The sequence below is a fragment of the Erpetoichthys calabaricus genome, chromosome 10 (assembly GCF_900747795.2).
Source record: "Erpetoichthys calabaricus chromosome 10, fErpCal1.3, whole genome shotgun sequence".
Taxonomy (NCBI): Eukaryota; Metazoa; Chordata; class Cladistia; order Polypteriformes; family Polypteridae; genus Erpetoichthys; species Erpetoichthys calabaricus.
This window is the reverse complement of record NC_041403.2, coordinates 126,443,272-126,459,000: the sequence shown is the minus strand read 5'-3', so window position 1 is coordinate 126,459,000 and position 15,729 is coordinate 126,443,272. Positions and strand designations below refer to the sequence as shown.

The 15,729-nt window shown below is 37.5% G+C and overlaps 1 protein-coding gene across 1 annotated transcript in view; it reads right to left on the bottom strand.

The window, feature by feature from the left end:
- Window positions 1-15,729, bottom strand: part of matn4 (matrilin 4) — a 54,133-nt gene that overhangs the window by 23,811 nt on the left and 14,593 nt on the right. The window contains exons 3-5 of the mRNA XM_051932997.1: window positions 13,742-14,302; window positions 12,310-12,432; window positions 11,367-11,489 (exon numbers count right to left, since the gene is read on the bottom strand). Coding sequence (XP_051788957.1) covers window positions 11,367-11,489; window positions 12,310-12,432; window positions 13,742-14,302 — 807 coding nt within the window. The remainder of the gene's footprint in view (window positions 1-11,366; window positions 11,490-12,309; window positions 12,433-13,741; window positions 14,303-15,729) is intronic.

Below are 15,729 nucleotides of genomic sequence, written 5' to 3'. Positions count from 1 at the left end.
ACAATCAGATTGTGAATCAGACTACGAATGCCGTGAATGTAATTACCCCGATCTACATGTTGTCAAATAAACGAACCACACGCCGTGGCGCGGAATGTAATTACCCCGATCGACATGTTGTCAAATAAACGAACCACACGCCGTGGCGCAATTTTAGGGGCTTTGCCTGTAGCGCTGACGTCCAAGGTTCGATTCCCGTAAGGGAGTGAAGTGAGTGGCTGGTTACCTACCAGGTAACGCTTATGGTTGGCCAGCAACTGAGGTAACATCAGCCACGGTGCCTTCAGTTGTGAGAAGCAGATCACAGAATGGTTGAAAATAGTTTACTGTCAAATAATGCAAAGAGTACGCGACACGTCTTTCCCCCTTATTCTTGGCTCATCAGGCGTACACACTCACTGCACTTGCTTACGGTAATTGAACCTCGGACGTCAGCGCTAGAGGGGCTTAGCAGCGGTGAAGTATTGCTTTTAAATTTTAATTAAGAACAAAAGAAAACCTCAGAGGTTCGATTCCCGTAAGGGAGTGAAGTGAGTGGCTGGTTACCTACCAGGTAACGCTTATGGTTGGCCATCAAGTGACGTAACATCAGCCACGGTGCCTTCAGTTGTGAGAAGCAGATCATAGAATGATTGAAAATAGTTTTGCATTTACCTTTTTAGTAAAAGGCGAGCTTTTAAGCCTGAGAAATCACCCCGTAAATGCACACGTTATAATTGCACATGTGTTAATATGTATGCGTACACAGTATTAAAAGACAGTGAACAACGTCATTTACCTTTGTTCCCGCGTTTGATAAAAGGCGAGCTTTTAAGCCTGAGAAATCACCCTGTAAATGCACACGTTTAATTGCACATGTGTTAATATGTATGCTTACACAGTATTAAAAGACACTCAAAAATTAACGTCATTTACCTTCGTTTCCGCGTTTGACTCGTGCTGTAAATCTCTTCCTTGTTTTTAGTTCACGTGATTACGTAGGAGGCGTGATGACGCGATACGTGACTCCGCCTCCTCCATTAGAGTATATGGACAAAAAACATGTTCCAGTTATGACCATTACGCGAATTTCAAAATGAAACCTGCCTAACTTTTGTAAGTAAGCTGTAAGGAATGAGCCTGCCAAATTTCAGCCTTCCACCTACACAGGAAGTTCGAGAATTAGTGATGAGTCAGTCAGTCAGTCAGTGAGTCAGTGAGGGCTTTGCCTTTTATAAATATATATATATATATATATATATATATATATATATATATATATATATATATATATATATATATATATATATATATATTGTGATAGGCAGTCCATGCCTGTCCAGGTTGCCCCTGCTGCATATGTTGCATATGGGAGCAACCATGGGCAGCTCAATACCTCCCCAGGGATGCTTGGTGGCAGCCTCCCTGGCTGACGGTAATTCCCCAACCTCCCGCAGGGCTCCACGGGAGTTGGAGTCCTCCACAGCCTGGTTGGGAACTGGTGTGGCTGCTAGGGGGTGCTGCCTGGATTCCACAGCCTGGCTGGACAACTCTTCAGCCCCACCCGGAGGTGCGATTGGGACCAGGTGGTTAAGCACCTGGAACACTTCCGGGTGGGCTATAAAAGGGGCCAGCCACCACCACTCAGTGGCCAGAATCGGGAGGAAGAGGATGAGGTTGCCAAGGAGGAGTGGTGGTGCAAAACGGGAGTGTTGTGGTGCTTTGAATGTGCTTGTTTGGACTGTGTATTGACTGTGGGGTTTACGGGGAAGACGTGCCCCACAGGTGAAGAAAATAAAAGTCTCTGTGTTTTTTACATGTGCCTCTGTGTCAGTCTGTGCCGGGTCTAATTCACTGTGTGTATATATATATATATATATATATATATATATATATATATATATATACATACACACACACACACCCGAATGACTATAAAGCAATAAAATTAAAAAAAAACTGAAGTTTTGATTTGGTTGTCACAGTCACAGTGAGGCATTATGCAGCCATATTACCATTGGTAAAAAGGAGCTCCAGTAGCATCTCTTCACACACTTCTGATGAATGATTTGTTGGAAGAAAGTCCTTGGTGTTAGTGTGTCAGAGACAGGATGTGCAGCATTATTCATAATGACACATACTTTTGTTTAAATTGTTTGATATCTACCCATTTATTTACTCTCCTTTTTAACAGGCATTCTAATGCCTGTGCCAGTAACATTCCGATATCTCCATATACTTATTACTCACACTTCACTCCATGTTACTTCACTTAATGTTGACAATTCCTTTTATTTTTTAATAATGATCCAGATAGCTCCATTACACTGAAACCTAACAGTGGGTTTTACAGGTTAAGAATGAAGGTGCAAAGAATGAAGGGGGAAGAGAATAAGCCCAGAAGGAAGTATGCGGAAGCATCATTCATTAAAGAGCAAGTTAAGAAACACAGTGAAAAATCTGGAAAAATGTCATTAGAGAAACAAGGCAAACTACTGGCAATAAATATTAACATAAAGGGAAACTCAAAATGGACCTAAAAACTCTATGCATGTTAAGGGTACAGCATTATTAAGTGATTCTGACAAGATGATAATGAAATGAAAGGTATGAAATGAAGATTTTTTTTTAAGCCAAGAAAGGAAGAGCGACAATAAGAAACCATTGAAACTGACATGAAATACCATGCTTGAAGTTTAGATCAATGTGATAAAAAAAGAGTTAAAAGGGGCATGTGATACCATAATAAAGCATACTAAGATGCTTGTAAAAGAAGTGTTTAAAGAGCTAGTAAGGTTTGTGTACAGAATAATGTTGGATTGGTTCTAAAATTTTAAGTTTGGTACTGATACCAGTTTTTGCATCTCAGTACCCGTACCAAAACAATACCGAATCCCCAGCCTCTCAGCTGCTCTGTTCCCTCAGCCCGTACATATGTGCGTCTCTCTGCTCTGACATTCACACTTTGTAGTTTCCAGCACATTCAAATCTATAATAATAAAAGGCAAAGCCCTCACTGACTGACTGACTCACTCACTCACTGACTGACTCACTCATCACTAATTCTCCAACTTCCCGTGTAGGTGGAAGGCTGAAATTTGGCAGGCTCATTCCTTACAGCTTACTTACAAAAGTTAGGCAGGTTTCATTTCGAAATTCAAAGCGTAATGGTCATAACTGGAACATATTTTTTGTCCATACACTGTAATGGAGGAGGCGGAGTCACGTATCGCGTCATCACGCCTCCTACGTAATCACGTGAACTAAAAACAAGGAAGACATTTACAGCACGAGTCACACGCGGGAACGAAGGTAAATGATGTTAATTTTTGACTGTCTTTTAATACTGTGTGAGCATACATATTAACACATGTGCAATTAAACGTGTGCATTTACGGGGTGATTTCTGAGGCTTAAAAGCTCACCTTTTATCAAACGCGGGAAGAAAGGTAACTGACGTTGTTCACTGTCTTTTAATACTGTGTAACCATACATATTAACACATGTCCAATTAAACGTGTGCATTTACAGGGTGATTTCTCAGGCTTAAAAGCTCGCCTTTTACTAAAAAGGTAAATGCAAAACTATTTTCAATCAGTTTATTGAAATGCTACCGTTAAGGATTGCAATAACATATTCGCGAGATAAAAGAACGAAGTAGGGGGAAATGGAGGAACAGCCGCAAACAGCGAAGAGCAAAAAATTAATTAAACAATTGAGAACGGAGCGAGTTAAGCATACAAGCATGTTCATAAGGGAAACAAAGCACGGTGTAAAACGTAAGTTTAAATTAAGTTTATAGAAACGCTCCCGCTGCGGATTGCAATAACATATTCGCGAGATAAAACTTTAATGAGAAGACACGAGGTATAAACGAAGCACACGCCGTGGCGCAACGTTAGGGGCAACAGTTTCAACCATTCTATGATCTGCTTCTCGCAACTGAAAGACGGCACATGGCGGATGTTAGCCGACTTGCTGACCGCAACGTTAGGGGCTTCAACTATGGCGCTGACGCAACATCTCAGTGCCAACACTTTGCAGACTGTACTTAAAAGACACGCCCTCCTCACTGGACAGTTAAAAACACCAATCAAACTAACGATGACATCAAGTATTACCCAATCAAAAGTAGGAAAGGAGGCATCTTCATAAAATGCGTGTGGGATGATTTGCATGAGACGCTGCTTTAAAAAAAAAATGATAAAAAAAATACGGGATAAATCCCGTCCAGTATTGATTCAAAACGGGACGCGCAATTTCATTCTCAAACGCGGCACGATTCCGTATTTTAAAGGACGGGTGGCAACCCTACAGTGCCAGGTAACCACCCATACAATCAGATTGTGATTCAGACTAGGAATGCAATGAATGTAATTACCCCGATCTACATACAAGGCGAAAGTCTTGCAACATTCAAAGATGATGGTTTGGGATAATTAGTACTTATTAAGTACAACATTGAACATAAAAGAGCTTATGAAGCCTTGAACCGAAAAAAGCAAGATCTCAGAGATCGTAAAAAAAAAAAGGAGGTAATGTCGTTTTACTCGCTGTAGATTTTAGTCAAACATTACCAGTTATTCCACGAGGGAGACCAGCAGATGAACTCAACGCGTGTTTAAAATCCATGCTTCTCCCACGGTCGGTTATATGTCGCGTGTTCTCGGGTAGGTACACCAAAAAATGTATACATTTAAGCATGTAATGGGCAAAGAAAAAATTAGGTATACCCGAAGGCACTGCAGTAGTACTCAATGTAACTTTACTTCTTAAATGTTAATGTTTTACTGTTTAATAATTCATACGCTTCTTATATATTGTTCAAATTCTTTTATCAAAATACCAGTGACAGCGCAATGCACGATAACATGGAGTGAATACACCATACGCATCTGCCCACGGCCGCCCTGGTGTGCGCAGATAGGAGTTGATTCTAAAATAAAATAAACATAAAAAGAGTAATACATTCATCACCCATAAAGCGGATAGCAGACGTGACGTATTATATGTGTACCACATTTCAAGTCAATACGTGAAACGGTTTGCAAGCTACATGTGATTTAAAATCCTGGACAGACCAACGAAAAGCCACGGTAGCAAATTATAGAAGAAGATTTTACTGTTTAATAATTTATATTTATATGAAATGTGCTTCTTATATATTACTTCATATTCTCATATGATAATGATGTTAATGTTGTTTATATTGATTTCTATGTTATTGTAAGTGCATCTATGTGTGTATATGTATGTATGTATGTGTATATATATATATATATATATATATATATATATATATATATATATATATATAAAAAATATATATATAAAAAATATATGTCTATATGTATATATAATATATCTGTATATGTGTGTATATGTGTGTGTATATGTGTATATGTATATATATATGACAGCAACACTCATAACAATGACAACACAATTACATTGACAATCATGTTACGTTATTTTTAAAATGTTTCCTTTACTTTTTCATAACCTCTTTAACACACTACTTCTCCGCTGCGAAGCGCGGGTATTTTGCTCGTATAATTATATGAGTACAAAGTGGGGACTCCTCCATGGAGATTTGAAGTACTGTATATATTGTCACACACACGCGAGTAGGGAGCAAACGATCGGCTCAATGGAGCGTGATACTTCCCAGGAAATGGGCTTGGAACAGAGCGCTAACACCTCTCTCTTTTATTCAGCAGGAAAACTGACAAACAAACAAACCCGTAAGAAGACACACTCTCAACTTCCCTTCCGTGTTTACAAGCGCAACCCCGTTCCGTTCTGATGACATCACTTTCGGTTCTCCAATGTAGAACCCTCATCCTTATCTGAGTTCACCTCTGTTACAGCATGTCTTTATTTGAAAACAGCAGTGTCAGATCAGGGGTAGCGTGAGCATGACTGAAAGAATAAAACTGAATAAAAAAAAATACTAACCTTTACAAGTACCATAAATTTACAAATGACTGTTACAGACTCAAATCAAATGTATGTTTTCATTGTACAAGAGGAACAATAAGAGCAGCTCACTACTCAAAATGGTAATGCTGGGAATCAAACCCACGACCTCTTGATTAAGAGTTAGCAGTTCTTACCGCTGCGACACCCAAGCGGTCACGTCAGCATCGTACCCTAACCCGATTTCTTTTTTTTCGGTTATATTCTTGAATAAAAGTGCAGTTGCTTTGTTATACATGTACATTTTGTGAAAGTGTTTATTTGATATTTGGACTTCAGTCTTCACACATTATATACAGTAATCCCTCCTCCATCGCGGGGGTTGCGTTCCAGAGCCACCCGCAAAATTAGAAAATCCGCGAAGTAGAAACCATATGTTTATATGGTTATTTTTATATTGTCATGCTTGGGTCACAGATTTGCGCAGAAACACAGGAGGTTGTAGAGAGACAGGAACGTTATTCAAACACTGCAAACAAACATTTGTCTCTTTTTCAAAAGTTTAAACTGTGCTCCATGACAAGACAGAGATGACAGTTCAGTCTCACAATTAAAAGAATGCAAACATATCTTCCTCTTCAAAGGAGCAAACAAATCAATAGGGCTGCTTTTAAGTATGCGAAGCACCGCGGCACAAAGCTGTTGAAGGCGGCAGCTCACACCCCCTCCGTCAGGAGCAGAGAGAGAGAGAGAGAGAGAGAGAGAGAGACAGATAAAAAAATCAATACGTGCCCTTGGTGCTTTTAAGTATGCGAAGCACCGTGAAGCATGTCACTTCACTAAGCAGCTGCACAGAAGGTAGCCAACGTGAAGATAATCTTTCAGCATTTTTAGACGAGCATCCGTATCGTCTAGGTGTGCAAACAGCCCCCCTGCTCAATCCCCCTACGTCAGGATCAGAGAAAGTCAGTGCAAGAGAGACAGAAAAGTAAGCCTGGTAGCTTCTCAGCCATCTGCCAATAGCGTCCCTTGTATGAAATCAACTGGGCAAACCAACTGAGGAAGCATGTACCAGAAATTAAAAGACCCATTGTCCTCAGAAACCCGCGAAGCAGCGAAAAATCCGCGATATATGTTTAAATATGCTTACATATAAAATCCGCGATGGAGTGAAGCCGCGAAAGGCGAAGCGCGATATAGCGAGGGATTACTGTACTTCATGTCAAATTTTGTCATTAGTAATATAACATGAAAAAAGTTTCTGTTTTAGTTATGTGTTCAACATTTCTTGCATCACATTTCCTGTCATCCTACATTTACATAGATTGTTATAGACACAGAACACACATGAAATGCATGTGTTCCAAATAACGATACCATCGCTCACAGATAAATAGCTTTGAGCTTCAGTGGTGGGGGGAATGGGATAGCAGGCTGCTTGCTGCTTGTGCTGATCGACACATTTACAAAACAAAAGACGGTAATGGAGAGGTGCAAAGGAATTTAAGGTGGCCGCGGATTACAAGTTTTTTCGTAGGCTTCAGGGATTCTAGTGATAAATTGGCACCACACAATGACATTGCATGGGTCTGTATTTATATGTATGTTATGTTTTATTATATTATTACTTTTCATATTTTTGTGTGTTTTATGTTACAATTGTAATAAGGAATTGTCTCCTTAAATGTTCTGACATTCTGTGTGCTTTGTAGGTGGAGCATCAGTAGTCAGGGCTACACTGACATTACTAAGGCTAGACTTTCCCTCTCACTATAAATGGCAAAGAACATGAGAGATCCCAGTAGTGCAGGGGTGAGCAAGGTTGATGTTGAACTGCTGCCATGGTTGCAGGATTTTGTTCCAAACTAATTATTTAACAAGAAGTAAATTATTACTGATGAAGCACTTATTGCTTAAGTCTCACTTTCCTGGTTCATTTTAGTCATCTTGCTGGTTAAAATTTCCTAACTTTAATTGCTTATTTTCTCTTAAACAACTGCATTTACTGTTTTAATTACTCCTTACTAATAATGACATGCAAACAACAAAGGAATCAGAAGCTCTCCATCTAACTTGTTTCCATTTACACCTGTGTATGTCTATCATGAACTATCTGCTTTAATAAAGTATTAAGAAGAAAACTGAAGAGGAAAGAGTGAAAGACTGAGAATTATTCATCTGTTTTAGGCTTCAGATCATTTGGATGATATCATTGGAAAGGACATAAAATCTAGAATATACAGTAAGAATGATCTGACATGGGAGAATAAAAACACCAACAAGCCACTAAATTAATTAAAACCTGTTATTGACAAAATTAATTAATTCAAATTAAGGTTGGAATAAATACCTACAACCACTGAGGCCCTGCTGTAGCATATTATTGAGTATTATTTGTAGCATTGAAAGTATTGTTTTTATTGTTGATATACTGTTTTTTCTGACTTTCTGCTCTTGTACATGGACTTTCTTTTGGATTGTTCACTTATGATTGCCATTTAGGTAACTCCTTTAGGCTCTTTTCAGTATTTTCCTGTACTTTTCTTTTTTGTGGAATAAGTCCTTATTTATAAATATTGTTTCCCCTTTTGTGCACAAGCCAGGGATTTACATTCATCCCCTTACTCATGGGATTTTTCGTTTTATTTTGGGATTTTTCTAGTTATTTTGTCAGCTCAGCCATCCTTGTTTTGGGCCTGATGGGCTAGAAGTCAGCAGTTAACAGTAAGGTGTAGCTAGACTGTTGTGTGCCTCTTGTGTACTAGCCTGTGAAGATCCTGGCCTTCTGTGTGACTATATTTTGGAGGCCTCACAACCATTTTGCCATGTTTGGGACATCATCACACAACAATACTTTATGAAAGTGCTCAACTATGTGAACAGCAATGGATGTTGTCACCATGAGAAGCTGACCCTAAAATAATGGTAACCACAAAAAATCAGCAACAAAATGAACCTGTAATAATATCATAAAAGCAATAAATAATAAAAGCAAACTCACAAAAACAAATAGAAGAATGATGCAGAAAAACAATTCAATTCTGAAAACCTAAAGAAAATATGTGTCCATAAACTTCCCAATCAAATATATTTTGAAATGACAGTTAGTAAAATGCAACAAAACTAAACAAATTAACAAACAAATATATTTAAACATTTCTCTGAACTACTTATACTATGAGATGGGTCAGCCCGCTGAACAGATTTTTATGCTTTTTGGTGCATTTTGCTCTTTGTTTTCCATTTTCTATTTATTTTTACTTTTGGTTATGGACCTTTATGATTGCCACATTACCATTTTCTTTTTAAACCAAGATAACTGCGGCAGCATGATGCATAAAGTAATGTGTGGCATTGTAGTTGTCATAACTGGGTCTTTTATTCTGTTTTTTGTATTCTTTGCATGGAATGCACTTTACATTATGTCATTTAATTTGTTTTTGATATGTTTTAGAATTTGTGGTCACTTTATAATATTTATTATTTATTTGTGTTCTCCTGCAACAGCATTTTGTATAGGCATGAGAATTGCCAGTTTGTGTAGTTTTGTTTATATGTTGCTATGCAGTTGCTAGGTTTCTCAAACAGAGTTATGTTAGTTTCTGGGGTCACTTGATCATCCAAGTTTATGGATTTGACAAAGAAAACAAAAATTTTGTGTGATTTAAATGTTGGACTTTAGTCTGTCTTCTGAAATTTTGATTTTGTGTTTGGATTACATTTTGAGTTTTGTTGTTTTTTATGTTTTCTTTCTGGGATCTACTGTACTGCCACGTATCCCCTGGTTCATGCTATTGCTCTCACACCACAACAATGGTGGAAGTTTCCTCCACATATTGTTATGTTTCAGCCAGTGTTTCTTTTTAGTTTATTTAATCTTTTTGTTGTTTTTCAAATATTAAATACTATGTTGTTAATTCTGTTTTTGGCATTATTCTGTCTGTGTTGTATTTATAAAATATTGTGTTATTTTATTAACTATTTTGCTATTTTGATGTTTTTAAGTACATGTGTTATCTTCCTTGTCTCCAATGTGTAAAACCTATTCAGGCAGCTGAAATACTGAATTTCAGATTGAAGCCGCAAATGAGAACTTTAGCTTTGGAATTGTTTTGCTTTTTTACTTCCACATTTTCAATTTGTGTTTCTTTTTTAGGTCAATTTCCTGGTATTGACCTAGGCATCACTTGTAAGGCACTATTTTATTGTTTGCTGTTTATTGCATTTGCTAATATTGCTAATACTTATAGGATTGCGTTCATGTATTTTTTGCTCATTGGTTCTTGCACTGCTTATGGGCCTGTGCCCATTTCAGTTTGGAGTTAGGCTGTTAGGGGTAGGGCTACTTGTAAAACCAGACCTGTAAAAAGGACAGATCTGGATTGTTTATTTTTTTGGCCTCTGTCCTTTATTTGAGTTTTTTGTTTGTTATGATCATAACACAAACATTCAGGCTTGAAAACATGATAAGACTGATGGTTCTTCTATTTTTTTTATAGAGCAAGACAATTTCTCAACATTTTCCTTCTTTTTCATTTGGGCATATGGTACATTATATTTGTTCCTTACTGCACATACTTTAATGATTTATTTATTCATCAATTCTCTTCAGACCTTGTTTTTGTGTTCATTGGGAGCTAATTTTAAGTAGACAGGTGCTTACATTCACAGAGGGAAGTGAGGCAGGCATTTGTAAGCTCATATTAGAGGTTAGTGTCTGGGCCTTTTATGAGTTCTTGCTCCACATGCAATTTTGTTAAGTATGTTTTTCTGATGATGTTAAAACTTTGGGGATTCAGAGACTCCAAACTTTTTTTTGTTAAGTTTGTATCTAACTTCATAATTCATTAACTAGTCTCCTGGACCAGCATATTGTAATAGAGAGTCACGAGGGCAAGAGTCTGTTGCAGTAGTGTCAAGATTGCAAAGCAGAAACCAATATTAAATGAGGCACAAATCCATTACAGGGCACATTCATGTGATGTAAGCACACAATCATTTATTCAGGACTAATTTAGAGGCTCCAATCAACGTAACCAGCCCACCTTTGTGATATGAGAGAAAATTGGAGTACCTGAAGGAATCACATACAGTTTAATAGAGAACATGCAACTCCATGTATATAGCTACTAGAATGGCATTCAAATCCAGCCTCCTGTGTTATTATTCAATCCTTTCTTATATATAATTTATCTAATATAATTAAATTACATTTTGTTATAAAACATCAAAAACAAATAGATGTAAATATGTTGGAAAACTGCTTTGAGCTTTTATGCTTATCTTGTATTCACTCAAAAGGAAGACAGAAGTCTGCTGATAATCTTAGTTTTTCAAACAGCTTTCTCCAAAACAGATATCATAAAAACAAAATTTCTCACCATTACAATAAACACATTTTGCACTGCACTATCTCAGAGACCTGCCATATACAGTAAGAACATCTTAAGCATTGTATTGCAACTCACTTGAGCATGTCTTTTGGTCCTGGTTGAGCTGGTAGCCAGCTCGACAGCGGCAAGAGTAAGAGCCTGGAGAGCTGATGCAGATTTGTTCACAGTCGTGCTTGCCTTCTGCACACAGGTCAATAGCTGCAAAGAGACAGAGCAGCTGTTTAACATACACCTAAAAAATTATTGAGTCATTTTATAATTACTCTCACAGTATTAAACGGTTTATGTATACTGTAAGCTGGAGGGCTGATCGCACCCTCAGAGGACACAGACGCCCCTGGGAAAACCCCTGAAACAGCTGACAGTCTACCTTCACATTGCTCCTTACCCTTCTTACTTGTGCTATAACGCGCGATAAACCTCTCACGTGGTACTCCGCTTACTTAAAAGCCTTGTACAGCGCCTGTCAGTTGTGGAATTGATTGTTTTGCTTCTTTCTCTCTCTCTCTCTCACATTCTCTGCTCCTGGCGGAACTGTCACCTCTGACTTGTCATGGAGCATGTTTAAACTTTTGAAAAGAGACAAATGTTTGTTTGCAGTGCTTTCAATAAAGTTCCTGTTTTTGTTCTACAACCTCCTGTGTCTCTGTGCAAATCTGTGACCCAAGCGTGACAATACATATACTGTATATACAGTTAAAGGGTTGGCAATTCAGTAGAACAGTTCCCATATTCATTCTCAAATGGCTTAAAGATACTCATAACCGTCTTTATTTCCTTATTATCCCTGAAAATACATTTCAGACTAAACCAATCCAGTTTATATATCCTTCACAAGCTTTTTAGCTGCACAATTTATTTATGATTATTTATCTCTGTATGCTAGAACTGAATTGTTACTAAGGCTTTTAAATGTTATTGTAAGATTCTAATAACTGTTTATATTCCTTAATAATTGGGCACTCACAATCAAAGGCTACCTTTGTGGCATCCTTACTATCATGTGAAACCAGCATACCTGAGCAAGTCTTTCCATCTTCATTCAGTTTGTATCCTGGATTGCATTCGCAGTGATAAGAGCCAGGAGTGCTCACACAGATGTGCTGGCAGCCATGATCCATCTCAGTGCACAAATCAAGTCCTATTGAAATAGAATATCAGATTTTAATATATTAAAGATCAGTGATTTGTGATTTTCCCATTTAAATTAACATTTGTTAGTATTTCAGGTTAATAAAGTACATTTTTGTCTTATATGTTTCTATGGAAGTAACAAAATTATTTTTATTAATAAAATCCTATCTATTTATCCATATCTCAATTTTCAAACCCAATTATTAAGTTCAGTGGTGTAGGAGGCCAATTCCAATTCTATTCCTAAAAGAGGTGCCAATCAATTGCAGGGAACACTCACAAACACCCATGCTCCCCAGTTTGAATTAACATGTTGGAATCAATACATAAATTAATAAAAAGAGGACATGGAGGAAAGGCCATGCAAACTCCTCATAGGCAGTGTCCAGGCTTGTATTCATTATTAGTATTTATTTTGGTGGCTCTGAGGCTAGGGATCTGCACTGGCAATCGGAAGGTTGCCGGTTCGAATCCCGTAAATGCCAATAGGGACTCTGCTCTGTTGGGCCCTTGAGCAAGGCCCTTAACCTGCAATTGCTGAGTGCTTTGAGTAGTGAAAACAGTGCTACATAAATGCAAAGAATTATTATTATTATTTAGACCCAAGGCTTAGAAAATGTGATACTGATCAATGTACCACCTTAATAGTATACAGTACCTTCATATTCTCTTCATAAACATTCTCTAAATAAGCTTGTAGCAAGACAATATTGTAAATGATTGACTACAACAAAATCACTTTTTACTATTTGAATATACCTCACAATTCCTTACAAAGCACTGTACCTCAAAAACCATATCTAAAATAAAACATATGGAGAATAGCCCAGTACTCTGAAATTGATAGAATCAGTACCTCCATAGGGTATTAGCTACCAGTACTGGCCTCCTTGACATAAAATACTCAAAATAAATGTGGTATAGATATATTATTACACAACTTATAGATTTATAAGGTCATTATTGTCACAGGTGCAGAGTACAGTAAACTTCCAGTTGCTAATCAACTTGCAACATGTCACTACTCTCCAGTACCATAGTTAATACAAAATGCAAACACAACCCATCATTATAACTACTTGTTGTGTAATATACTTGGTTTGTCATTCAAAATAATTTCCCCCTGCTTTACTGGATGTTACATTTTTCCATAACTTTCAGTGCTTGATAATAAATAAATTAATCTTATCAAGCAGAGATATAGTTACTCTCTGCTTCTCTTGATCTTTCCAGCCAGGACTAATAACCATGAATCACTGCACTTGCCAAGATTAGTAAACAGTACTTGACTTTCTCCTATTTGTTTTGTGGCTTACCACAGAGTTTGTCTTGGAACTGTTTTCCAAACTGCTGAATGAGATCAAAGGATTCAACGAGAAAAACATGATCTTCCAGAGGAGGAGATGCCATGGCCCTCAGGGAGTTCATATCAGCCCTTTGTACACCCACAGCATAAATTTCAATGCCCATTCCTCGTGCTTGAGTAGAGACTTCTGCTACACGATCCTGTGGCCGTCCATCAGTCACAATCACTGCAACCTTTGGAATGTTGGGACGAGCACCCTCTTGGGCAGTAAAGGCCACATTCATGGCATACTGGATAGCAAGCCCTGTCATTGTTCCTTGGGCTAAGGGAATAATCTCATTAATAGCTTTCACCATGTCAGCCTTCTTGGTGTAACTCTTCAGTGAGAATATATTTTGGACTTGACTGGAATACTGGACGACTCCTATTCGAGCTGCTTCATGCCCAACGTCCACAGCATGGATGATATCAATCATGAACTTTCTCATCGTTTCAAATTCAAATGGCCGTACACTCCTGGAGCTATCAATGATGAAGACCAGATCAAGAGGACCTGTCTTACATTTCTGAGCTGTAATGAGACAAAAAATATGTAATGTTTTACAGTCATAATTAGTGACAAGTGCACTTACGTATTTCAAGGGTTTTATATCAGTCTGTGTAGGATTGAGTACAGTTAAGGAGATTAATTAAACATTGTGAGTGTGTGTGTGACAAAGAATGTTATTGGAGTCACATTTTTCAATAAAACACTTGATCTTAATTTATGAAGAAAATAATAATAAATAGAGTGACTGCTGGTGGGACTAAAAACCCTAAATCACTTCACTTAATATAAATGGAATATCGAATTACTGTTGACAATGTGCAGTTAAATCTTCACACCAATAGTTACTCAGCAATAAGTAAGTTGCCGACAAGATGAGACGTGACTTTCTCAGAGAGACATTTTCATGTCACAAGACTTTGTGCCAAAAGATTTAACCACGCCCGGGGCCGGAAAATAAATACAAAGAGTAGATGACAAAGTAGAAAGTCGTAAAGAATTCAAAAATGGCGTGATACACATGCAGAGCAGGTTAGAGATAATGAAAGTACTAAAAAAATGATAGTAAAGATCGCATTAGCACAAACAAATGGAAATTATTACTAAGCAAAGTGAGCAGGGGGCAAACCAGGGATAATAATAAGTGAAAACCTGTTCTTCTATAAATCAAGATGCTGCAGAGTAAAAGCACATGGCAGCCTAGATAGTAAGGAACCACAACTGATAGATCACTGGCACAAATTCAAAAATTTACAGTGACAGTTTACACACAGCATTTTTCTGAATTTATTGCATATGCATTAAAAAATAAAAAAATGAAAAGTTCTCAATTATAGTAAAACTGCAGGCACATATAAATTAATTTTGTTGTCTGAAGTTTATATTATGGTGTTCTTCATCACGATCACGAGTTCTGTGATTTGCTTGACAGATGATGTTGCTGCTCTTTTTTTTCTCTTTCTGCTATGTCACGTGCTTCTGTAATCACTTTGCCGTAATACACACAAAATCACAGGTCATTTTGCCAAAGTAGCTGCTACCTATTTTTTTAAAATTTTCAAAAGATATCACAGAATAAGCTTTCAATTAAAACCAAGATCAAAGTTCTAGTCTTAGTCGTACACGAGTAACCCGTTAACTGATGAAAAGACCTTAGCATTTTACATATGCAGATTATTATTATTATTAATCTTTCCTTAAATCTGTTTTCAAAAAAAGTTATTCAGTTCAAGGTCTTGGTTTATCTAAGCCTGTCCTGGCAGTGCTGAGCGAAAGCTGGAAACTACTGTTGGAAGGAGCACTTCTGATACAGAGCCAATTTACAATTACAAAATAACTTATATTATAATAACATTCATAATACATTTCTATCATAATTTGTGCAGCACAGTGGTAATGTTGCAGCCTCACAATATGGAAGCTGGGATTCTTATCCTAGGTCCTCCCTGCGT